The sequence below is a fragment of the Aphelocoma coerulescens genome, chromosome 3, assembly GCF_041296385.1.
Source record: "Aphelocoma coerulescens isolate FSJ_1873_10779 chromosome 3, UR_Acoe_1.0, whole genome shotgun sequence".
Classification (NCBI taxonomy): domain Eukaryota; kingdom Metazoa; phylum Chordata; class Aves; order Passeriformes; family Corvidae; genus Aphelocoma; species Aphelocoma coerulescens.
The window spans coordinates 63587010-63613271 of NC_091016.1; the positions used below are offsets into that span (position 1 = coordinate 63587010).

At 40.4% G+C, this 26262-nt stretch overlaps 1 protein-coding gene and 2 long non-coding RNA genes across 12 annotated transcripts in view; 1 reads left to right on the plus strand and 2 right to left on the minus strand.

The window, feature by feature from the left end:
- The first annotated feature begins 3877 nt into the window (after nt 1–3877).
- Nucleotides 3878–13096, plus strand: LOC138108237 (uncharacterized). Of its 2 annotated transcripts, XR_011149911.1 has the most exons (4): nt 3878–4107; nt 9704–9844; nt 11041–11179; nt 12279–13096. It is a non-coding gene; the product is annotated as an uncharacterized lncRNA (long non-coding RNA). The 2 variants fall into 2 exon arrangements; XR_011149912.1 differs by lacking the exon at nt 11041–11179.
- Nucleotides 5847–7622, minus strand: LOC138108235 (uncharacterized). Of its 2 annotated transcripts, none has more exons than XR_011149910.1 (3): nt 7475–7622; nt 6960–7167; nt 5847–6179 (listed from the first exon to the last, which is right to left on the minus strand). It is a non-coding gene; the product is annotated as an uncharacterized lncRNA (long non-coding RNA). The 2 variants fall into 2 exon arrangements; XR_011149909.1 differs by having other exon boundaries at nt 6960–7164; nt 7475–7621.
- Nucleotides 13097–14658: 1562 nt separating the features above from the next.
- Nucleotides 14659–26262, minus strand: part of ARID1B (AT-rich interaction domain 1B) — a 327784-nt gene continuing 316180 nt past the window's right edge. For all 8 annotated transcript variants that reach the window (XM_069010621.1, XM_069010620.1, XM_069010615.1 and 5 more), the window contains 4 exons: nt 24813–24909; nt 20758–21547; nt 19769–19899; nt 14659–17752 (listed from right to left, as the gene is read on the minus strand). In XM_069010621.1, coding sequence (XP_068866722.1) covers nt 16040–17752; nt 19769–19899; nt 20758–21547; nt 24813–24909 — 2731 coding nt within the window. In that variant the 3' untranslated portion in view covers nt 14659–16039. The remainder of the gene's footprint in view (nt 17753–19768; nt 19900–20757; nt 21548–24812; nt 24910–26262) is intronic.

A 26262-nucleotide genomic window follows, 5' to 3' on the forward strand; every position in this document is an offset into this window, starting at 1 on the left:
AACATTTTCTTTGATACGACAGGACTACTTACTGATGAAAACTCGTGATTTTTCAGAAGATGTTAAAAAAAAAATAAATCCAAACCCTAAAATTACAACACTATATTTAAACTGGGAAAGTCCATGGAATAGCTGGCTTTCATTTGGTGCTTAAGTGAATGCACAAATGACTATCAGAAGACTTATCCCTCTACCATTTGCTTTATTGCAAAGTAGCCATTGGGAAAATGTGTGAAGATTTCAGCAAATTTGCATTAAGACCAATGTTGGTTACACTATCATTTTGCACAGCACAAGGCACTTTGAGAATCTGTTTATTTCCAGAGCAAAGCGTTCCTTGCTCATGGACTCTTTCAAAATGAAGCCCATATTTTTACCAAAAGGAAGTGTCAGTGATTGACTGCCCTCTGTCATTCACTTTCACATGTTCTGCCTCCTTTCTCACATCTTGCAAGACACATACGAAGGCACTGTGGTTTATAAGGGTGATGCATCTGATGCCTGCAGCCACACAACGGGAAAGCGAGTGGTGCACCAGTGCTGGAGAGCATGAACTTGCACAGTGCCACAATCTGTGTCCTTGTCTGTTACCCCAGATATTGCATAAGTCTGCTTGGTGGATCAAAGGAGCAACATTCTGAGGAAGATTAAGTGCTGCCTGGTGCTCCATAATGTATGTGATGTGGTGGCATACTATAAGTCATGTTTTCTAGGAAGTGGAATCTCCTGTCTTAGATCAAAATACTGGCGCACCCTCACTGCTGCTTCCACTTCCCGCCTTGATTGACCCAGTGCCCCTTTCATTATTCATCTTTCTCCTGTTACAGGTGATGCAGAAACTTCTCTCACCCAGGGCTCCTCCCTCTCTGCTACCTGGACCCATGTGTCCCCTTCTGAAAAATCCTGCCTACCCTCCTGATGGCATGTGGCTGTGAGCTGTACAGTGTGCACACTCACACACCCACACAAAACCTGTGGGAAAGCATGAGGCAACTGCTCTTACACCAGGTTCTCAGTAGGGCTATAGCCCTGTGGCAACCACTAGCAAATGCCTAAAGGTATCATTAGGACAGTATTTAACTCAGTGTTGTCTTCACATCGAATGCACTCACTGGAAATAAAGAGGAGGGAGCAAATCACAATTGCTTTGCAAACGGGCTGTGCAGTCTCCAATTTTGAGAATTTCTGCCTCGGGAAGCAGGCACTGTGAATTGTATTTAAATGTTACAGGGGAGGGGAGAGGAGGGGAGGGGAGGGGAGGGGAGGTGGGAGTGAATTTCTCTCTCATGTCACACCACGGTCACCAAGGCTGGCAGTGTACGGTCAGCTGCCTGCTCTGGAAGGGTCATGGCTGTTCTGCTGCTGCTGGAGTTTGTATGAGAGCTTGGGCCATCTGATTCAGGCAAAATCAGCCAAGGTGGTGTAACCCATTGAAACATGCAGTGAGTTTCCCTGGCTCATTTTGTTTGAAGAGCTCACACAAAACTGGCTGCCCAGCAGAGCTGCAGGAAAGGGGCAGCAACAGGCAATTGGGAGGCAGTGAAGGCTGGAGTCAGAGCTGTATGAAACACGAACATCTGTGGTTCAGTCATTTATCAGTACAGTTGGTGTTTGTCAACGTGGTCAATGAGGTCATTTGTCAAAACAAAACTCTGCTGAGTTCCCAGATGCCTCGTTCCTTCACGTGAACTTCCCTAATATAAGTGCAGGAATAAAAAGAATGTGCTTGTCATTGCAAGAATAAATTCATTAAAGGTTAGAGCGAAATCCAAAACAATTATAAGGAAGCATTTACCTCTCCACAGACAACATCTCTCTGTTATTTTTGCCAGCAATTTGGAAAACTAATTAAAATAATGGATTACTGTAGTCACTGTTTTAAACTAATCAGTAATCCTAACATGCTATGCATTTGCTATTTCCTATAAACACTATTTTTAAAAGCCTTAATAAATTGAAACTTTTAAATAAAAATTATTTTCTTTTTCTTCATAATTATATCTAATCCAATAAATAATTAAGCTCATCTTGCTGGTATTTGCATGAGTGTGAGAAAGCACAGGTCATTGGGCATGGGTAGCTGAGGAGACCCTAGATCCCTGAGAAGGGAAGATTTTCATAAAGCTTTTAAGTTACAAAATACATAATGTTTTAAAGCCATTGACCTTCCAAAGGACTGAACACCTTTCATATGTCTCCAGGTGCACTTTCCAAAGCAGGAGCCCACTAACTTAACAGGCAGGCTTGAATACCTTGCCTCAGGGTGTTTTTCACAAACAATACAGACACATACACTCTGCTCGTAGCATGTCTCTTCCACTTGCCTGAGAACTAAAAACCAAATAAGGGAAAGAAATCCTCAGTTGAGCTATGAAATATGAATAGTTCTTCTGTGAGTTGAACTTTGAAGCTTAAATAACAGAGCAGAAAAAGTCTGGGAAACTGAAAGATGTACATTTCTAATTTAGTGCTACCCCAAAAATTCAGTTAAAAGATTTAAACGTCTTTCTTTACTTTAACTAGAATCTTCAATGGACCAAAAGTGCCTCTGGGGAATCAGCAAAGCGTTCTGCAAGATCTGAAGAAGATTCGGGGGGAGGAGATCACGGGGGAATTATCTGCACTTCAAAGAGTTTCCTTCAATATCACTATTTCACATGAAGATTTACAAAATGTTTGTTATTTATACATTTAGTTATTTAAACAAATGTAATGTATTATTCAGATGAGAACAAAAACAGTTTGAAAACTTAATTTTTATGCTGTAAAAAAAAAAAAAAACCTATTGGACTGAAGTTCCCTTTGACGTTCATTTCTCTTTTTAAGGGGACTTTTTTCAAACCAAAGACAAAAAAAATGTCAAGTTCTCACCTCTCTGTTGAGGTTCAAAGGATTTTCCCCCCTTCATTTTAGTATTATTTTGTATGGTAAGTATCCTATCAAATGAAGGCTCTGTTTGCTTGAATTTCAATGAAAAGTAAGATAGAAGTAAGAAGCCAGCAGCAAGTATTCCACACTGAGTGCTGTTTTCTACACTTTTGAGACAGCTACTCTGAAGAGTCTGCAGAAAGGGTAGAAACAACAAGCAAAGAAATGTACAAAACCCCCATTCTGACATTGCTGTTTCATTATGTTACATTATTTAAAACAAGCTTCAGAAAATAGGAAAGTACTTTCTAAAGCTGAGGTATTTAGAGGCATTGAGTGGCCATGGCTGTTACCTGTGGGCAGGAGGATGGCACAAAAATGCTAGCCAATTACTTGTTTTTTATTAAGTTTCTGTGATATACAGAAGTCCTTTAAGGATTTGATGAACTCTAAAGATATGCTTAAGTTCAGCTTAATGTTACATCACTTTAGCATGTACTTGCACTGTCCTAAGGTGGCTTTTAAGTCAGCAACAACCTATCACAATGTAACTTTTATAATCTTCCATAATTTCCCCATTCTGTACCTCCAAATATTTTCTATTTATTTATTTATTTAGCATCACACATTTTCTGAGGAAGAAGTTTCATTCAGGTTAGTCAGGCTAGCCTTTCAAAAAACCTGATCAAGCCAGGTGAAAGAGATTTTTTAAAAAAGTGTTAGCAAGCATCTCTCCCATGTCCCCTGGCCTTTGTGGGACAAGTCCTTTGAGGCAATAAGCAGTGCAGAAAAAGCATGTACACCATTGCTGTCACTCCATCTGTTTTCCATGGTCTCCTGTGCTGCCAGAGGTTCTGCCTGGGGCCTGACACCCCCAGGTCCTTCAGAAGCATTTCTTTCTGCTAATGGACACCTGCCTGCATCCCATCTCACAGCTGTGCTGGGCCCTCCCTGCTGGCCAGGAGAGCATCCCCCCAGCTGATGGCAGTCCCTGAGGGGCTTTGCTGGTTTGCCCTCTTGTGCTTCACCTGCTGCAGGTGCTCAGGCTGTGGGGCAGCTGGATGTTGCCCCCCCCCCACCTTACAGCCTTGGGGCAGCACTGGAAAAAGTCAGTTCTCTCAGCAGCTTCCAGCCAGCGTGGGCAGCAGAGAAACAAGGGCTTCTATGCAACTTTTGGCTGTGAATGTGAGTTCCTACAGACTACCTAAAAGACAGCAGTGAATCAGAAGCATTGTAATGGTATGTTGTGCATTTTAGCATAACTTCAGTCAAATCAGAGGCCATGGATTGATTTTAAGGCTGTATGAATGTTGCCAGTTAGACTAAAATATATGGCAGACCAGAACTGAGTTAATGTGCTAGTAAGACAAAGAGCTTATGCCAGCAGGGAAATGTAAAGCTCTGAATTCCCTAAGGCTGGAACTAGGTGAAGCAAAGGTATGGCTGGTTACCTACTGCTATGCTACTGTGACTTGCACAGTTCACACAGCTCATGAGAAACTCCTAGAAAAATATGGATGCCTTGGCTGTATTGTGCTTAGTTCTACTGAGAGCATTGTAAGGATTGTTCACCTTTTCTTTGCTTGAAGTAATATTTATCATTGTTTAGAGAGTACCAATGGCAGGGAGATTTGGCAAGCTTCTCTAGTATGCTGTCCTTCATCCCCTTCTGTTATTCCTATCCCTGCTGACAGCTAATCAACCCACTTTTTTTTTTTTTTTTTTAATTAAAATTTGTGTTTTCTTGATTCGGGACTGCCCTTCCACTGCAATTGAGAAGTTTTGAAAAAAAAAATTACTGCTTTCAAATGTATATTTATTATGGGAAACATTCAGAACAAACCACTTGAATTTACTGATTTTTTTGATGATGTCAAGCACCTTTGAAACATTTAGTTTTGACAAAAGATATAGGTTATTATTCTGATTAACTTCCCATCATTTAGTATTATGTTAGTTGGCAGTTAGTAATGTTATAGACAAGTTACCTATTCAGCACTGAAGCAATGTACTTTTACTTATCAGTGTAGTAAAATTACCTTGCAATTTGTGTCTTAATGAAACCCCCTCTTGTACCTTTATACAAAGCATGCTTCAAAATTTGAAGTCAGTCTCTAGACTAAGGAAACTAAAGTTAGAATCACAGAAATCTCCCTTCATGTTATTAAAATCTCAGTCATTAAAATTTCTGTGCTGAAAACTCAGTGTAGTTATTTCTGCATATTGTTGCTCTGTGTTAGTTTGACTGATTGTCTTCTTTTGCTTCATGACGAATTAATGACATACAGAAGTTCTCTTAATGTGAAGGAAACATGACCTGATTCAAAGTCCAAAGAACCCACAACTTGAATGGTGATGCCATTTGCAAAGATGGTTTGATATAAATCCATTCAACAGTGGAAGTGGCCTTGTAAGGGCAAACACAGCTGTAGTTATTTGAAGCCGACAAGCCTCAGACCATTTGTGCCTCACAGTCCTTTAAACTCTTCTCCATTCTCCCTCAGGTTAGGAGGAAAGGAAGAGCTAGGGAGCGGCTCATTCAGAGTGCTGCCAATCTTTTAGTGACTCATAAAAGACTTTACCAGGCAGGCCAGTTCTTACAGAGCCGTGGGGTTGGAAGGAAACGCATAAGCAGAATTTCAGTGAGAGGCATGAAGACAGGCCCAAACTAGTTCATGATCTCACACAAGTTGTTGAGGAAGAAATCTGGATAGAAAGCAGCCAGTCTGCTTTTTCATCTAGTCTTAGATTTAAGTCTTATAGAGACCTGTGTTATTTTAGACAGTTTTTATCTGTTTACTGAGAATATTTCTATTATTTTACCTGTTATATGTTGCTATGATTATGTTGTTTTCTTCCTAATAAAAAAATAAAAATCAAGATATCCTTGATATCTTAGTCTGCAGCCACCAGCTACCTTGAAAAGAAATACCAAAATACTGCAACACTTTGATTGTTGCTATATACTTAATGGAAGGATGGGTTATTATTTATTCAATTATTTTCAAAACAGCACAGAAATCGCAAAAGATTCTTCAAAAAATGGGTAGATATAATAATACCATGTGTTTTTAACTTTCACTTATCTACAGCTGATAATGCTGATACCAATGCTAGTAAGCACCACTGCCTCCAAACTAATTAGAAAATGAAAATTTATGCTTATATGATTGTTCTGCTTGCATTTTTCATAATTGACTATAACAAAATCATTGTTTGATCTTGAGTATTGCATAGTAAATGGTGCCAGCTACTTTTTCTTCATCAGCCAATGAATTTTGGAACAGAAGACATTTTTTCAACTTCTTTTTCTGTTAAAATGAAGAGGTATGTCTTTAATATATTACCATGCCACTGAAGGGTCTTAAAATACTGCATACTACTAGATACTTGTAAACACAAGGCAAGGATTGCATTTTTAAAATAGTTTAACAATGATGAAGTGGTTCTTTCAGTGAATGACTACTACTCATATTTCTTTCAATATAAGCTGAAAGAGTTGTTGTTTTTTTTTTTTTAATTAGAACAAGCTGATCTGTATGTGCTTAATTTTGATATAGTATGCTAATTGCTGAGTTACCAAAAACTGATGACAAAAGCTCTGGTCATAAATAGTGCTCTCATACAAACATATCCTAGTGAAATTGAAAAAAATATTTCATATATGTGTGTGTGTGCTTTTATACCCACTTCCCCACTCTACAAGAAAAAAAGAGAGAGGCTTTTTACAAGAGCATGTAGTGACAGGAAGGGGGAATGGCTTCAAACTGAAAAAGGGCAGGTTTAGATATTTAGATATTAGGGAGAAAATCTTCACTGAGATGGTGTTGAGGCACTGGAACAGGTTACCCAGAGAAGTTGTAGATGCCCCATTTGTGGAAGTGTTTTAGGCCAGGTTGGATGGGGCTTTGAACAACATGATCTAGTAGAAGGTGTCCCTGTCCCTGGCAGGGCATTTGGAATTAGATGACCTTTAAGGTCCCTTCCAAACCAGACGATTTTGAGCGCATCAAACAAAATTTACTTCAATTCTGTTCTCAGAGCCGGGAAAAAAAAAACATAAAAGTCAGATTGACTTTTTGGGAACTCACCGATGGTGCTCAGCAGGTGACACTGATTCCAGAAGGTGACAAGGGCGGCTCAGTACTTGCTGACGGCAAGGGTGGGTGCCGGAGGCCCGCAGGAGCCGGCGGCCACCTCGGGGGGCACGGGGCCGCCTGCACGGGAGGAGGCCGCTCCTGCCTCAGCCAGCGCCGCGCTCCCCTGTGTCAATAGACCGGGATGGATTGCAGGAACCTGCTAAATATTGATTCTGCTAAGGCTTGGAATTAAAGTTAATTTAAATAGTACGTGTAAAGAGTTTTATGAATTGATTTCAAATGACAAAGAAGTATTGAAAAAGCATTAAACCTAAGTGCAATTTTAAACAATAAATTTAAGCTCATGGTAATTGAATTACGTGTTTGCAGGTGGAAGGGCAGGCCGGGGCGAAACACACTCTGTGCTGCTGAAAACAGGGGAAGCATTTTGGAAGTAAAATTGCTGTCCTGAGTGCAGAGGGGCTGCGTGTGGGAGGGCAGCTCGCCCCGGGCTGTCCCACACAAACCTGCGAGGCCGCTGCCGCCGCCGCCGCCGAGGGGACGGGGGTGCTGTCGGGGGCGGCCTTCAGGGAGCCCGGTGGGGCCAGGGCGTCCGGGCTGCCTGGGCCGGCTCTGCCGAGCTGGGGGGCGCGGAGGAGGGAAAGCAGCGGGATACGAGAGGCAGCTGTGGCGGAGGAGGAGGGGCGGAGAGTGGCCAGCACTCGAGAGTCGAGAGAGATGATTACCTCTCTCCACTCTGGTGAGACCCTGCCTGACGTACTGCACCCAGCTCTGTGGTCCCCAGCACAGGAAAGGCGTGGGCCTGTTGGAGTGAGTTCAGAGGAGGGACACCAACATGATCAGAGGGCTGGAGCACCTCTCCTGTGAGGAAAAGTGGAGAGAGTTGGTGCTGTTCAGCCTGGAGAAGAAAAGGTCCTGGGGAGACCCTATAGAAGCCTGCCAGTACCTAAAGGGGACTGGACTGGACAGCTGGAGAGAGACTTCTATGAGGGTGTTTAGTGATAGGACAGGGGGAAATGGCTTTAAGCTGAAAGAGAACAGGTTCAGATTGGATATAAGGAAGAAATTCTTTACTGTGATGGTGGTGAGGCACCAGAGCAGGTTGCCCAGAGAAGCTGAGGGTTCCCCATGACTGAAAGGGTTTCCAGGCCAGGCTGGATGGGGCTTTGAGCAACCTGGTTTAATGGGAGGTGTCCCTGACTATGGCAGCAGGTTGAAACTAGCTGATATTTAAGGTCCCCTCCAACCCAAACCATCCTATGAGAGCAAGGCCAAAAGGATCTCAGTACCACAGAGAATGAGTTTCAATGTATCAGACTGGGAGGAGCTTTAGGTGTTTTCCTCCATGTATCATCATTTCCCACCAAACGGACTAAAAAATAATTAAAAATTGAAACAAAAACTGTTGGGAACAACCCTCTCTCCCACAACCACTTTCTGTTCCAAGGCAAAAGAGTGCTGCTGATGGAAATGTCAAATTCATATAAATGAGGGCTTTATTGGCTTCCTTACATGCCTGTTCAGTGATGGCACTGCTGCCCAGAACTGTATCCATGACCTTTGGGTGGTGCAACACCTTTGTGATGGATTGGTCGCCTGTTGGTTGTCCCCCTATCCAAGACAGAAGGCAAATGAGAAGCCTTTCTTGTGTTCTTTTAGAATGTATAGTTTCATAAATAGCAGCTCCAGACATTAAAAACTAAGCAAACAGTGCAGATTAGACTGCCTGTTAGAGGAATTTAAGAACATTTAAGTGTCCTTGGATAATGATTTATCAGTATACTTTGTTGTTTCCCTTCAGCATGAGTTTATCACTCCAGGACTACATGCTCTGCCTGTACCTGGGGCAAGAAGCTGTGCTGCTTTTTGTGAGATCAGGCTGAAGGTCCAGTGCATGCCCGTCCTCCCTTACACTACGTTTTTAGATGCTCTGGGAGGTATATCAAATCTACTGGCTCCTGGAGAGTTTGGAGCCAGCAACAAATCACTGTCTGTTGTATAATGGGTGAATAACTCAGTGAGTATATAGTCATAGCAGCTGTCAAAATGTTCTGGGTGGAAAAACGAGCACACCAAACACCTGAATGCATTAAGTGCTTAATCTAGCCTTGGCTAGGTTAGAAACAGTACCCTAGAGCTGCTGTGTTTGCAGGGAGCTAATAACTTGTAGGAGGTGCAGGCCAGGAATGGTAACCTCCTCAGGTAAGGCCACAGCCTTGCATGTACACAGCTCCAGCTGAAGATAGAACAAGCTAATGAAATGAGGTCAAAAGTCTCCTGCTTAAAAGAAGGTGTTCAATGGATATGATCTGCACATACTGCTTTATTTTCTTCCTTATGCTTCCTTATGCTATACTAGTTCAGTGTTTTGGTTCTGTGAGTAGCATTTCTTAGACAAGATACACATGTTGTGGAAGGTTGGCATGTTCTAGGCTGATAAAAATGCATGAGCCACTTGAGATACTGAATGAGCTGATGTTATGGAGGCCATAATATTATTTTTCACAGGGTATGTTGGTCATACATCTAAGTGCTTTTGAACGGGCAGCTTTATTGATATTTAAAGCAAACTCTCTTCACTAAAAAGATCCTATGTAATAGAAAAGCTGAGGAAGTTATAGTAGCTGACTGGAAAGGTTGGTTATTAATGCTTACTGTAACTAACATGCCCATCTTTTGAAGGTGTAGAATGTCAAATGTGTAACTCTTTTCTCTTCTTTACCTGTCCTTGGCAGATCTCAACCACCTCTGCCTTGTTAAGGTTGGGAGCCCATCGTAGTCACTTTTCTCTGCAGGGTAAGAACCTTTGGGAGATGCTATATCTCGAACTGGTGACTCAATTTACACAATGAAGAAATCCCTCTCTATACTACAAGGTATCAGTAACAGACAAACCCTAGGCTATTCAGTTATTTAAAAAAATCAGGACTCTGTATTTGGTACGAAAGGAAGGAAGCAATGTGAGAGGTTTAGGGACTAAATATTAGGAAAAAAAAAGAAACAAAAAAGAACAACTTCTCCTGCACTGTGAGACATATGCCAGTGAAACATGCATGACTATACAAAATAGGTGGAAATACACTTTTATTTTTTAGGTGGGCTCATGATATTGGTAACAAATAACTTGTTGTTACAAGTCTGTCTTCCCTAACTGCATCTAAAATACATAGTGGTAGTTCTGCAGATGAAGCCTTGTGCTTAAATCTCAGTACTTCTCAGTTATTGTGTTTCATTATGTACAGAGCTTCATCTTTCATATTAAAAAAACAAAAAAAGAATCTAGAAGGAGTCCACGGTAAGCTTTAGCAGTAGTGATAAACCCAGTGGAACATTGTTTCTTTCCAAATTCTCTTAGAGCGAAAGAAGTTTAATGGTTGATTTTGCAATTTTGTGTTATAATTCGATGGTAAAACATGTACTAGATTTAGTTATTTTTCTTCTCAGTTGCAGATGCATATGTAGAACTGGTAGGCAAATTACCACATGTAAAGTAGGATTGCATCATGGAGTACTCTAAGCTTTTTCTAGCGTGTGTTTTTCACGTTAGGTAAATGGATGTTTATTTATATTATCATGCCTTCTCCTGGCATGATAATACATCAACTTGCCTTTTAAAAATGCTCTATAATGGAGCAGAAGTCAGAAGGTTTGTCCTTCAGGAGTCTCTTTGCAGACCTGAATAAACATTGTAGAGATTCCCGAGTCATTAGGGATTTGCTCTGCTGGCTAGGCAATTCCACTGCATCACCCTTTCAATGTAAATAACTATGCTTAATTAATGGAAATGCAATATATACTAAGTAATGACAGAACAAGTAAATTAACAAATGCAGGGAAAGATGTGCTCTGTTGAGGGCATCAGATGAGGATCTTGCTACTTCATTAGTTTAGGCCAGTTAAAACAAATGTGAAGTATAAACCTACACTTTTTAATACTGTACAACAGCATTGCAATTAAATACATTTTAGCTTGTGTTAGAATTAGTAATTAGAAGAACAAAATGAGTCATTTAGGCATGTGACTGGCTGTATTTGGTATGCACTCCAGAACAGCTGTCTCCTGTATCCACAGCTACTGACACGCACAGAAAGGATGGCCAGACTTTGCAAACCCATTTCTGACAGTGCACAAATAAACAACTGGGGGTGGATTTAACAATGCAGACAGTTATTAATCCTTCCCCATTCCTGCTGTCTTGAGGATTTGAAAGGTAAATGCAATTAAGTAAAACTTGAATTTACCAGTCTACACTTGGAGGCTCATCTTTTCCTTCCCTTGCTCCCACTAAAAATGTATTTTTGATTCCACTGTATTTATACCAGCCACCAATGAAATTACAAATTCCCCTAGCTTGGTTTAATTGTTTTTTTGTAATGACATAGAGTAAGGGACATAGGAAACTTTTCTTAACGCTTTGTGTTCTGCTTCTTCTTTTCCAAATGACTATGCCTTTTCACCCTTAATTTTCCTCTCCTTTCTTCATGCTCAATAATCCTTAAAATAATCTTTGTGAGGGATGGATGGAATTTGCCATGGGGAACTGTAAGATTTCATGAGAAACCAAGTGGGGAGAACCCTCAAATGTCACAAATTATCCTGGGGAAAATTAAAGTGGCATGAGGCCATGTTCTAGATCTCTGAATTCCACTTTGCTACAAGAGTGGTACCTGCCTTTTAGCTTTACTGCTGCTTTTTTTCCCATTTTCTCCTCTTTTTCCACCTGCAGTTACTTGTTCATGACTTGGAAAATAAACTTTCTGCAGCAGGGACTGCTTTGTGGTCCTGTCTGTGAGCATGGTTTTCACATATTTGATATTACTGGGCCGGAGGTGATAGAAGTCATCTTTCTCTGGAGTACGCTGCCCCAGAATTGCAGACTGCTCCTAGTTGTAAGTCCAAAAAGGCTGACTTCTGTGGTAGTGTTGTTGCAGTGTTTGGGCGACAGGTGTGTATTATTTCTTAGGTACATCAGCACTACTGCCTGCAGAGTAAGGAACCTACTCACAGATTCTTGAAAGGTGAACTCACTGTGTGCCACCTCAGTTCAGTTTCAAGTTGGCTTGAGCCCCTGCACTGTATGAATGCTTACAATCCTCTCTGTTCTGTGGGGGAGAACAGTAGAGGTGATGGTAATTTTTTTTCTTTCAGTTACACCTCTTTATTACTAAGAGCTATTTCCATATTATTCATAAAATAAGAGATGCAGCCTGCATTGCACTGTAAAAGTGTTGTACAGGAATCATTAATGTGTAACACATGTACATGCTTTTCCTACAGTATTTCTTTAATGAAGTACATTTTTCTTCTAGATGCATCCATGCCAACAAGATAATGGTCTCACGGTAGTGATGGCACAGATTGTGGTGTGAAACAACAAAAGAAGATGGAAGAGAAAGTGCCTAGGCTTTTGAACACACCGATTTTTCTTTTCCATCTTTCAGTTTTGGTAGTTGAAAACATGGAGTTTCTGAGCAGGATATTTTTGTATGTTGGTTTTTTGTGGGTTTTCTTAAAGAATAGTGTAGGAAGTTATGTTAACAAGAAACAAAACCATTTTTTCCTGTCAAAGGGGATAGGAATTCCTGAAGTGATTCTAAAGGTCAGTAAAGATACATTAACACTCTTTCGATCTGCAAGAAATTAATTGCTTGGGTCTGCCAAAGAACCAGGTAGTTTATATATACATATATATATATATATATATATATACACACAGTTAGTCAAATATTCGTGGCTGAGTAGTGCCTAAAATACTAATTGGCTGCTTTCCCTTAAATAACTCAAATAGTCCATCCTGTTAGTACTACTCTGAGCTTCACTACAGTGATCCCATCAGCATAAAAATGTAGAATTTGCTTCTGAAACTGAGAGCTAAAATACCTCTTACAAGAACAATACCAACAGCAGCTCAGGCTTGGTCAGGACTCAGTGAGAACATGCTAAGTGTGTAAGTCCCATAAGCAGGTTGTCTCCAAAGGTTTAAGAGAACACTGCGGGAAAGATGGAATCATATGAAGACAAGAGAGGGAACTGGAGTTCTTACGTGTCACCTTACTTCTGATAAATGTGCTGCAATACTAACCAGTGATTTAGATTGTTTACTCTTACTGTAACAGAATAAAATCATGTTCAGGCAGAGTCTGTACTGCTCACCTTTTCCTTTCACTGCTGTGTTTCCTCAGCTAGTTCTTGGCCCAGCTGGAAAAGTGGCAGGAAATGCCACATACATATGGACATTATGTGGCTGGCTGGGTGTTTTTTTCCCCCATGTTGTTTAAGCAGGCTCGGAGCAGTCTTGAAGAGCATTAACATGCTGCCTCTGACAGCTGAGAGTGTTTTGCCACAGGTGTAGTTTTCCCCAGAGGACTCTGGGTCTGAATGCTGAAGAGGGAAGAGAATAGATGTCCTTTGTTGTCCTTGATCAGAAAGGGGTGCGTAGCACTCAGCAGAGGGTTTATTTAACAGCTTCCTTGCTTGCATCCATGGGGTGGTATCAAGCAGTAAAACATTACTAAGAAATAAGTTTAGCAGGGCATTCTACTTCCACACTGCCCAGCAATAAGCTGTAAAAATCATCCCTGAAATATGCCTCCTTCTGTGATGAAGAGTTACAAGCGGGTTATAATTCACCAGACACTTCTAAAACCAGTGATATGCAAGAGGAAGACAGACCACTGCAGCAGATGATGTAGGAGTAGAGAGATTACTGAGTAAGAGAAGCTAGAAGGAGAAATTACTTCTCATGACACTAAGGAAGCACGTTTCAAACTTGGCTTATAATTGTATGTACTTCACCTGTCTCTGAAATTCTCTTACATATATTAATGTTACAGCAATCTATATGAACAAAGTGGGCAGTATGCCAAAAGGGGGTTGTAATTTTCAAGTACCTCCATATTGTTATTGGAGAGGGGAGGAGGATATCCACTACCAGTGTAATTATGTGGCAATTCCAGGGAAATTGATTATTATTAGCTTTTTATGATCACACTAACAAAGTCAATGATCCAAGATAAAATAGCAAAAATTACTGCTTGAACAATATTCAGCAACAAGGTATCACCAGGTGAGAGTGGACGTATCCGAAACCAGGTAATTCCTGAAAGGGAAATGGCCATCTCCCACCAATTATAACGATGGATGCGCTCTATTAAAGCCTGATCCACTTTATGGGGAACTCCCAGCATGAGAGGCCACGTAAGTATGCAATGACACATACAGTATCGAGAAGTGGGTGGGTGTTTATTCTAAATACCCACATCACTGGGGTATTTGCACCTTTAACCAACAGAGAGAATTACAGGTAGTGAATACAGATCAATTTCTTCCAGTTGGTTATTGCTTTAACAAAATCTTTTGTCACTTTTTCTAACATCTGTCTTCAGTCCCCCAAACACAGCACGGAGACTGGGTACCTGCATAGTCACAACTATCACTTGTTAGCCGTGTCTTCCCCTTTGAGGCTTCATGGTTTTATATATAATAATTAAAAACACTTCTCCGGGATGTGAGAAGGCTTTTCTAAAAGGAGAGCAAGTTGCTGCAATACAAGAGCATTATGTTTTTGAAGGTCATAATAATAAAGTAGGGGAAAGAGAATAATCATTATTGCTCTTTCTTGTAATTAGTTTGCTTTCCGATATCCCACACTGTAACTAGAACATTATTCAAGAACACCCATCACAGTGCTTAACAAGATTTAATGTACATTTATTCTTAACATGTGGAACATATAAAGATTTTATACTGAATAAATGAAATTCATTAAGCCAGAGGAAAAGGAGGAATTTACATCAAGTTTTTTCTTTTTTAACTACATTATCTTGAAATACAAATGCAGATTCTTGTCACTGAAAAATCTTTGAAGCTGTGTTTCTTCCTTTTTTTTTTCCTGTATATATTTTTTTGTCTGTAGACTGGTAACCATTTTCTTAAATCAATCCATACGTAACCATTTCCACACCTTGATTTATAAAGCAAATTGTGATCGGCTGCTCTCCCGAAATAGAGCATGACTTTATACATACAGAAACTTGTACATTACCCTCAGTTGTTGGTTTTCTGTGTTGGGTTTTTCCTTTTTTCTTTTTTTTTTTTATTATTTTTTGGAGATATGGCCCAAATGAAAGAAAAAAATAATTCTACTATCACTTTGTAGATACCACATCATGAAAAAGAAACTAAAAACTTTGTACTAAAAAAAAAAAAAAAATAAAATGAGGGTATGTTTCATGTACAACTTCTATATACATCACGGCCCTTAGGCAATAAGAAAATATTTTAAAAAATGATTAAAGGAATTGTGAAGAACTGTCATTGTGGAAGGTCAAAAAAAAAAAAACCAGATGTAGACAAGACAGTTCTGGTGAGGAAGCAATTGATGTTTGACTTCAGGTTTTGTTTAAAAATCTTTTAACTTGACTTGTTTTGTTTTGCTCCTAGCCTAATGTAACCATTTCTCCTGAGGAGAAATCAGTATCATTTTGGATTCTGACTACTGACTGACACCCTCCTTGATCCCCTATACCTACATCACTAGAATCTTCTATTGCACAGAGCTTTGGGTGATGGTATACAAGTTTTTTTTTATTTTTTCCTTATCTGAAAAAATAAAACACACAGGAACTTGGTATGTTGGTTATTTTTCACCTTTTTGTTTCAAAGTGGTGAGATTTTTCTTCCCCATCATACAATGGTTTGCCATAACATTTTTTTTAAAAAGTCACTAGTTCGCTTCCCAAAAAATATGCAATACAAACATGGAAAAGAACATTGAAAAGGATAATCTATGGAAAAAAAAAAGTGTGACCTTTGAATGTACTAGACAGCAACTTTGGTTAAAAAAAATAAAATAAAAAGATGTACTTATACACATAGACAGCAAATATTAATTTCATAACTGTTCAAATTAATAATTTCTTTAATTCCCAATTGGTAAATAGTGAATGGGGCAGAGGAGCAAAGATTCTTTTTTTTCCTTCTTCCTACGTTGGATAAACAAGAACAGAAAACAGCCAGTTATATGTGACCCTCTAATCTCCACTCACACATGCTTGGCTTCTCACTTATGTCATAACTGCCCAATCTGAAAAAGTACATCACAGATGACAGATGCAACCAGAGAGTTCAGGACAGCAGATATTGAGATATCCAGCAAACGACCCTCGTGCAAAAGGAACTCGGAGCGGTTCTCGTCCACTCTCGCCATGGCCAGCAAGGCCTTGGCTGCCCTGCACATCATGTCTACGCTAGGCGGCTCCAGAGGCGGAGGCTGCATGTGCATGAGGTTATGCTGGCTCTGCTGGTACTGGGCCATAGTGACCCCATCCTCCAGGAAGCTTATCAAGTTTCCGATGCTTCCCTTCTGCACAGCTATTGCCCTTGCTGCTAATGTGTCCCCCTGGGCAAGGTTCGATAGGAGCGCCATGGACATTTCTCGGCAGACCGGGTTTTTGCGGTCCCCAACGTACCTAACTAAAGTAGCGTAGAGTTTCTCCTGACGGCTGAATGGGGGGGTGGCCAAGATAAGGTCCACATTATTGTCCTGGATACTGAGCTTACACAGGGTCTCCAGCACAAGTCTCTGAGGCGAAAGAACTGAGTTGGGCCCCACGGTTGGAAAAGGATCCTGTGCCTCTGCAGACGGGCACACCATCCAGTGCAGCAAGCCATCCAAAATTGGCAAACAGATGCTTTCCGTGTAAGCAGACAAGTCTAGCTGCCCAGAAATGTTGGCTAATGTGACCAATGTATTATCCCTCAAGACCTCGAGGCAGTCCCACCACCACTCATCCTTGCTGCAGGCCACCCCTTTGTCCTCCTCTTCCTCTTTCTCGTAAGTCTGCGGCGCTCGCTTTCTTTCTGGATGCTCGTGGTGAAGAAGGATCAACTTTCCCAGGATCAGCACCAGGCCTGGATGTTTGGACATTTCGGTGTCATTGCCAGGCACAAAAGACAAGCTACGGACAATATTTGACACACAGATGCAGCGTTTGGCCAAGGAGTCTTGCCAGTGAGTTATGGTGCATAGAGGAGTCTCATCCCGGCTCCTTGGCTCATCCTCTAGCAGTTTAATATTCCGGTGGCTTTTGGCTTGATGGATCCCAAAGGGAAATTTACTGCTCTCTGTTTGGGAACCAGAGTTTGAGTCTTCAGGTAATGCTCCTGGCCGAGCTGAGAGGACATCATCAATGGTTGCTGTTATACTCTTTTCTTGTTGCTCCTCAGATTCACTTTTCCCCTCAAGGTCCTTCTTTTTGCTTGGAGAGTTCAAGGGAGGAGGGGCTTTCCTGCGCGGTGGAATCTCCATCTTGCTTTCAAAGTGAGTCTGGATATGCTCAGTTGTGTCACCACCACCAAGCTGCCAGTGGAGAAGTCCACTATCAAATTCCTGAACGCGTCCAAGTTTGTCAGATCGGTCAACAACAAATAGATTATTTTTCTTTACAATCTTTATTGGCAGCTTGTCAAATTTACTGGCTTGTTTTGGCCTCTCACTTGGATCAGCAATGGCACCAGGAGTGGAAAAAACAATGCTCTTTTCTTCTCCTTCTACCTTTTCATCCTCCCCCTCCTCCTCATCTTCATCAAAATAGTCAATACATTCGTCATTCTCATCTTTTCCAGTATCCTCTGCCAAGGACTGACTATCATCTTTCTTGGCTACTTTGTGATCAAGTGCTTTGTGGCCTGGATCTCCCACTTCATATTCCATAAGGATTCCAAAAATGTCAATCAGGCATTTTCTAAAATATTCTACTAAAAGCTCAAGAAATCCAGACAACTGAGGGGAGAAGAAAGAAAGAACATGAAAATCACGTAAATATTTTTGTCTGCATGAAGTTTTATTAGGAACACTGAGGCATATATGTGTGAATATTTCCCTCATACTGCTGTGGGCTTGTGGCTAGGTCCTGCATGGCAGAAGTTAAGCAAAAGAAATTCTTCTAGAGTCTGTCCAAACAGTATATAATGTCAAACTATCACAGCTCCATTTGCTTCAACTGTAACAGCTATGAGAAGTACAGAACTTTATTAATATCTCCTTTAAGCCATATCAGACATCTGGCTTAGCTGTTCTGTCCCCTTGGAAGTTCCTATTACTCTTCATTTTTTGTACAGAGTACTGAAGTTCCTAACTTGGCTATTTTTTCTCATTTGTACTTTTATTAGATATCTAAAGTTTGCAATTCTTCCTTTCCTCCTTTGTCTCTGAAACTAACTGTCATGTAGGAACCTGCAGTTTAGGTGTCTAGAACTGATGTCCTAGATTAGTATCTCATCTCTGTTGGAATAGATCCATTTTTTGTCTGGCAATAGTTAAAAATTGTTATTGGAGCCTGGTGCTTTAAGTCACCCTTCAGAAACAGTTTTCATTTAGGTTTAATCTTCTTAATTAACTTGTAATCACTTTCTTATGGAAAGGCAGTAGTTGGACTTGGTATTAATTTACGCTCAGTGGCTTTATTATTAAAAATTCTTTGTTGTTATGATGCATTCAGCCCGATTGTCTGGATTTTAATGTGTTTTTTTTTCTTTTTGTGGGCTAATAGGTTTTCAGTGAAATGTAGCCTTTTGTCTGTTCTGTATTCTCATATGATTGCCAGCTCCTCAAAGAACTACGGACAAACTGATGCTTATCAGAACTGATGCTTATCAGAACCGCAGGAGTTACCAGGCATCATATGGTCCTGGCTGCCATTGGAAACAGAGTCCAAGGCAAATGTAACAAAAGAATGTCTATATTTACAATATGCATGGTATTCTGTGCAATTTGCATAGGGTGCATGAACACAATTTCTGACAGAGTTCAGAGGAGGTTCACCTCATTTAACTTCAAACACCCACACTAGTCACACACCTAACCTAATTGTCTTGATTCCTTTTATAATCAATGGTCTTCTACAGGCCATTTCTAGGGTATGATTCATCTGACCTATTTTAGATCTCTTCTTCTGGGTGAGATAAATCATGCTATAGATATCCCTAATTCCAAAGTTAGGTGGGATGTAATGTACCATTTGCGTCTGTATTTAAAAAAAAGAAGTCATTATGTTTAAAAAATGATGAGTTACACTATTAGTAACCAAGGAATGAATGGAGGAGAGAAACTGAATATTTAATTTGTACAAATTTTAGATGATGTGAATTATCAGCATGCCATCTATTACTACCACCTAACAGCCAAATGATTAGAGCAGAGCTGAAAAATGCTGGGAGGCAGTGAGGCAAAACCACACACTGTTAAATCCTGTGTTGCTTGCATCCTACAGTGGATTTTAGCCTTTAAATTGTCAATTTGGTATTCCTGGGAAAATGAAATTCCCTGGAAGAAGAAACCAAACAGAAAATAAGCAATTAAATAAAATCCCACAGTCTCACATGGAAGTATGGAATAGGACAAGTTGTCATCAAAAGACAGCCTTCAAATCAGTTTAACATAGTTTTGCAAAGTCTTTTATGGAAACACAGATTAAGAAAGATTACTAACATACTGCTGTTTTGAGGGATTATACTACCATGTGTGTGAATTTACACACTAGTTTTTTGGCAGTGCTAAAACTCTTATATTCCTACATGCTCCTTTCTACAAGAAACATCCTTCTTTCAGGCTTCTTAATTTCCTCTATGTGACCTATATCTGTCTCTCACAATCTCAATCACAAACAAGTGCAAGTTTTGCAATATTAAAATTTCTGTTAATTAGAATAAATTGGAAAGGCCAGCAGCATTTTTGTAGTTGTCTTATTTCACTTTTCTTTCCCTGCAAAGTTGAGAAGTATACTGCTTTCCCACCTACCTGAGAGAGGTTGAAAGTAGCAACAGTGCTGTCATCATACAGAAGAATATTAATAGTGTCTAGCGCCCAGGTACTTTCAGCCAAAAGACCAGATTTAAGAGACATCATCACTCTCCAGGCCTCAGGAGTTACTGGAGAAAGAAAAAGGGAGAAGTAAAACAGAATTAGTGCATCCAGATTGTTAATGAGTTCTGAAAGAGTAAACTGTGACATTCTGAGGATGCAAATCTAAATTAAATAGTTACTGGTTAAGACCCTATTTTCACTGCTTAGTTCTGTTCAGTTTTCTGTAACTGCTGCTAAGCCTTAGTGCTGGAGAATATCCTAGCAGGGCCATTTTTCCTGACTCTGCTGAACCTGAAATAATTGTACAAACTTAAAGAACTTGACTAACCCAATTCATCAGTAAACCAAGGTAGAATACTCTGTCGGGACTGTGGAAATCAGAAGTATTAGAACTTGAATGGATGAAATGTAACCAGAATTTAAGGTAAGAAGATACTTGGGGATCTTAAGAAGCAGGGGAGAAACAAACAGGACAAATACTATGGAACGACTAAATGGACCATTGAAGGAAAGCAGAGACTGCAACTACACAGCAGAACAGCATGAGCTTCCACGGAACAAAAACATGGAAAGCTTTGCTAAGCTAAATGCTGTATTGGTAATTTAACAGACATTCTGAAGGACCTTTCAACACATCTCATTTTGAAATCTGAGGCAAGCTTCATTTTTAATGCATTTGTGGAGACCTCAGGTCTCCATATAAAATATTGCTTTCATTTAATGTCAGATTGTCTGGGATGAGTTTTACCTACCATCCCCACTGATGCACATGTTATCACATTTTTATTGAAAACAATCACATTATAGTCACCAAAGCTCCCTATTTGTCAAGACTGTCTTAAAATGTGAAAAAAAAAAAATCAGACTCAAAGTGCCTTTCCTCACAATTTATATTGGTACTTAGGTTTTGGTTTGTTGCTTACCAATATCTTTTGAGGTAATCTTTCGTCTTGGTTTTAAGACTGGTTGGGATGCTTCTACAGAGCCTGGGGGGAAGGTAATCTCTCGCCTAATCGGTGGCGGTTGGGGTGGAGGTCCTGTGACCTGTGACACTGGAACTGTGGGTATAACCTTTTGCATCTTCATGGAGGGAAGGAAAGGAGACTTGCTTGGAGACATACGGTTTTCCAAAGAGCGCTGGAAGGATGCTGGACTTGGAGCTCTAGAGATGTGGTTTGGCATAGAGGGTGGTGTCTGGTAGGATGACTGAGGAGGTCTAGTGATAGGCTGCATGGAGGCTGAGGATGACATATAAGAAGGCTGCCGTTGGTTGACATGAGAAGGCCACTGACTCTCGTGGTTTATCCTCTGGTCAGGTACCATCATATCATCAGTGCGATTCATCCCTGGATACGGAGGAGCCTGTGCAGGGCCTCCTGGACCTTGCCTGTTCTGGTAAGGGTAAGGCATATCATTTCGTGTTGGCCACATGTTCTGCTGAGGACCTTCACTGGAGGATGACGATTGCATAGGGCCACCAATCATCTGGGGAGGTATTCCATGCTGCTGCATTTGTCCTGGGCCCTGCATCCTCTCCCTGTTATATGGATACGGATACTGTCCCTGCATGGGCCTCCTGTCAGGCCCTGTGTAAGCGTTGCTGTACTGGTTATACATTTCCTGCTGCTGGTTGCCATACTGCATGTTATACATATCCCCTTCATGGCGTTTGGCTGGAGGCCCATACATGCCATCCATGTGTCTCTTGTAGTTCTGAAAGAAAATTTTGGAAAGATGTGTCACTTTTACTCCATACACAATACAAATATACTGGATGAAAGCTCATTCAAAAAGCCAAAGGCACTTAGTTCTAGAGGGATCATGCTGACTCTGGAGTCAGGCATACAGCACTATGGTTAGGCTTGATCCAGTGCTTTCTTTTTAAGCCTCTATTTTGCTGTGCTTATAACTGAATACTAAAAGGAAACTTATCCTTGGGCTAAATTTTCTTATGCTTGCTCTAATTTTCTCCCTTTCCCTTTCCTTCCCCATCTGTCAGATTAAATTCCACTGGTCATTTCAGACATGCATGAAAAAGCAACATTCCTCACCAACTAAAATATTTTCACTTCTTTTTTATGCTTAGTCTACTAGGAAGAAAAATCTTAAATTCAAAACCACCCAGTGAATCTTTTCAAGAGACAAGCACTGAATAAACAAAGTAACAAGATATGCTGCAAGCATGCATGTCTAAAACACTGAGTCTTACAATATGACACAGGCTACACGCAGTATATTTATTAATAGAAGAAAATATTCTGCTGCATTTGATACTCTGTGTAATTCCCAGGAATAGAGTCCTCTTCGGGCAACCGTCCTCTTCCCAAATCACCCTAATCATATTTATTTTACTGCGAGATTATTACAGCAAATGGTCACATCCAAGTGTTCTGTTCTAGTTTATGCAGGGTCTTACCCTGCTGTTCAGTAATGAATTAAGCAATGTAACTAACAGCTGCCACCTATGGTTTATTCCCTCTTTGTTTCTCACCCTCTCAAGTGGGGAATGTTGTGTGAGGGAAGCTGTTTTACCTTGGGGAGAGCTGAGTGGTTTTTAAACCACACAAGCTTGTATGTATTTATGTTTAAGATGGCAGAACAAAAAAAAGACATGTTGCTCTTCGAGGGGAAGGTGGTAAGGTTTGCAGCAGTCCTTAGTTCCTGTGGGAGTTTGTTCCACAGTTCAAACCACACTGAAAGCTCTGAAGCAAAAAATGTGAATTAAATGGGTGATTTTTGAATATATGATCTATGGCAAATTCAAAGTTACAGCTCCCCCGGAAACTCAGTAGCTCAGTAGCATTGTACAATGTATACTAATGTACTAGAGTTAAGATCAGATAAAATTCTCTCTGTATTCAATATGGGAAAGTTAAAACAGCTCTGGGATTCATAAAGTCATCTTCCAACTTTGGTGCACATAAAACCACAACTACTGTATTGTATAAAAGTATTTTTTTTTAAACTTGCTATAGAGCTTTCTGGTTATCTGAGAAATACCTATTTCCAGCCTTACATGAACTACTTGCTGTACTAAATTCCACCCTTGGGGCCAATTTATACATTAAGAAATGACTTGGCAGCTGCCACGCCTAAGAAGGTCCTGTTCATTTCGCCACAGTGACTCAGTGCTTACAGCAGACACTTGGGAATGAAGCACGTGCCGTTTTAAAGCACTCCACCACCCTGGTACATGCAGTGCCAACATGCCCAGTGGTCCCCAGTGCAGAGGACAGTGATGCAGCTGAGCTCCTCCCTCCTGTGGACAGGCTCAGCAGGAGACTGGGACTGCACAACGTGTCTCTCTCTCCACCGAGATGTGGAATTCTGAGACCTCACAGAGGACAAAAAGCCACCAGCACAGGTCACCTGCTGTGTAATAGCTCTTGGGATGTAAGCATTCATACAGGAACTGAAAAACCTGGCTCTAAGTGTTTCATTAGCCCCAGGAGTTCATGCTCCAATCACCTTCTTTGCAGGTCATTCCCTAGTCTTTGGGTTGCAGATAAAGCTTTGAAAGGGTCATTTTTCACATTCCTCCTGTACCACTACAGAGTAAGATTTAGGAAATTGTAAATAAGCTACTGGCAACAGAATCTCTAGCTAAATGAAGAAGTGGAATCCTCTGGGGATGGAAGGGAGAGGCCGAGGCCAGTCAGGATCCTTGTCCTTCATTCTCCACTGCTTTTCTGCATTAATGCATTTTGCATTCAAGAATCACTGTACAAAATATATAAAGAGCACTAAGGACAGGGCCAAATACATTTTCACAAATTCTAGCTGTCTCCTTGCTTAAATGAACATGTAGTTAATATATTCCCTGCACATGTTAGCATGGAATATCACAAACTGTTCTGTTATATATCTTTGCAATTTCCCCACTAAATCACCTGGACTGCTAGCATATGCTTGTCACAAAAAACAGCAAAACACTTTTTCGATTATGCCACTTTTGAGATGTTATGAACCAAAGAGATAAACAAGATATTCTGAAATTTAAATTTATATATGTTTTTAGTACAGTGCAATCTAAGATTTCTTTTGGTTTCTCCCCACAGCACTCCCAATCCCTGACCCCAATTTCCTAGTGAAACTCCTTCCCCAGCTGAAAAGAACTGTCTGAAATTGGTTCAAAACTAGTTTACATTTTAGTTCTCTTATAATAAGGAAATGCTTTCTATTCTGGAAGCTAACTTCAAGTATTGTATGACTAGAACTGAATTAGTAACATGAATGAAACTGATCCTGTTGAAGTCAGTGGAGTTTTGCTATTGTCTTCTAAGGCGGGATTTTGCTCACAAGGTATTAATCATACATGTAACAAAAAATATCTTATTAATTAATATAATTTGTACTTTTGAGTTATAAGAGCTGGGGAGACTGCAATGTACAAATGTTTAAACTAGTTTTAACACCAATAACATTCTCTCTTCTCTCTTACGTATTTGTACCATATTATTACTAGAGGCATCATGTGGGAAGTGCTCTGATCTATATTAAAGATAGGTATCTCATATGACCCACCACAGCACGGAAAAGAATTGAGAGTGCTGCACATTTTATTTTGTTCAGTTCTCTGTTGGGTTCACTTGGCTGCATGACATTAAGTTAAGGCCCTTGAACCTGCCATCCAAGCTGCTTTTTCTATTTGTTCCTGGAATTAAGGCAACGTCACTTCACTTGTCTATGCTTTATACTTTTCCAGTCTGCTGGTTATTAACTTGGGACAATCACTTGATGCACATCCAAAGCCACAGAACATCTGTTAGAATTTACATCTTCCAGTGTAATGAACACATTTTCCTACAGCTGCACATACATTGCTTATCCATACAGGCTGTGACTTTGACCAGAACTACAGTGCTCCTCTGTGCCAGAAGACATACACTGTAAAAACAAATTTTTGAATGTATACAGAATTCTGGGGTGAATTTTATTAAATAAATATTATGAACATAGCCATTTTCCCCTCTACTACCTGCTGCTGTGGATACATTCCAGGTTGATGCCCTCCATATGGTGGCTGTCCTGAGGGAGGTCCTTGTCCTGGATACTGCTGCCCATATGGTTCATGCCTAAAATAAAGCATTCAAATCAACACTTAGAGCTGCTGGAGTTTTCAAGCCACCAAGAAAAGTAAAGTCCTCATAAAATCTTGCACCTGAAGGTATCTGCCATCTGGAAACAAGGTGAAGGTACAGTCTGGTATGGTCCTGAGTCTGAGGTAGCAAGCTCTGCTGGAGCTGGTAGTGGGAGGAAGGAGGTAAAGCAGATAGAAGAAAGGAGGAGCAGTGAAGGTACAACAGAGAGGTTTAGGGGGAGCAGTCAGGAATGGGAAGAGGGTACGGTCAGCAAAGAAGTAAGAAAGGCAGTTGCAGACATGGGGAACCCATCCTTGGTGGAAAAGTATCTGTTGTACAGATCAAAGGTTGCAAGTAAAAATTCCTGTGTTTTAGAATGCCAACCTAATAGCAAGCTACTTTCTGGATTATTTAAGAATATATCAATTTAAAGTGAGTAAAAACAGTACTCATAATTTTGCTAATGTTCATGTAATTTTTAATTAAAGCTACATAATGAAGCATACACATAAGAGACAAAGTTGTGTTGCACTGGAAACTTACCTGTGGCCTTTAAGACCTCTGAGGAGCACTACAGTGTAACTGCAATATTTTTAGCACATCTGAATGAAATTTAGGTTGCTGAAATCAAGTACTTGGGAAGCATTAAGACTGATAAATAACACTGTATTGCAGGCTAATATGTCAGTAATTCCTCTCTGTACACTACCAGTGAGAACATATCAACAATTACAGGGTAATTATGGAAGTAATGTATCAGGGAGAGTCACAGAAACAGAGGACTGGGGAACCTGACATGTTAAAAGAACTAATGGGACCTTATTTTCCAAAAGCACAGAAAATGAACTTTTTTTTTTTTTGAGAGATGATAAGAGAGAAAGCAAAAGCAATTCCCTATCTCCTAAAATTATGACATGGATGGAAAGAAATTATGCAATGCCAGTTAAAAGAACAATGTAAATGAGGGGAGTTGTCTGTAGCTGTCCAAGATTACATGCAGTAAGACAAAATTCAGCAAAGGTACACATATGTTATACATAAGGGAAGACCTTCTAAATGTTTGGTTTGTTAGCCACAGGATAACCACAAGCCAGGTGAAGTTGTGGAAGCTTCAGAAGTGGTGTCATTTAATGCTGTTCTGGAGAACTTGGGCCTGTGAACTATGTTCCAGTCCAGTGCTGACCAGCAGATACACAGGGCAGGACGTACACTCCTTTTCTAACATCTCTGATTCTGCTACTACACAAAGTCAACTGACTCACACAAGCCTCTGCTCCCCTACAAGAAACTGAACCAACGGTACAGCCTAAACAAGAACAAGCAAAACAGAATTAACACACCAAGAGG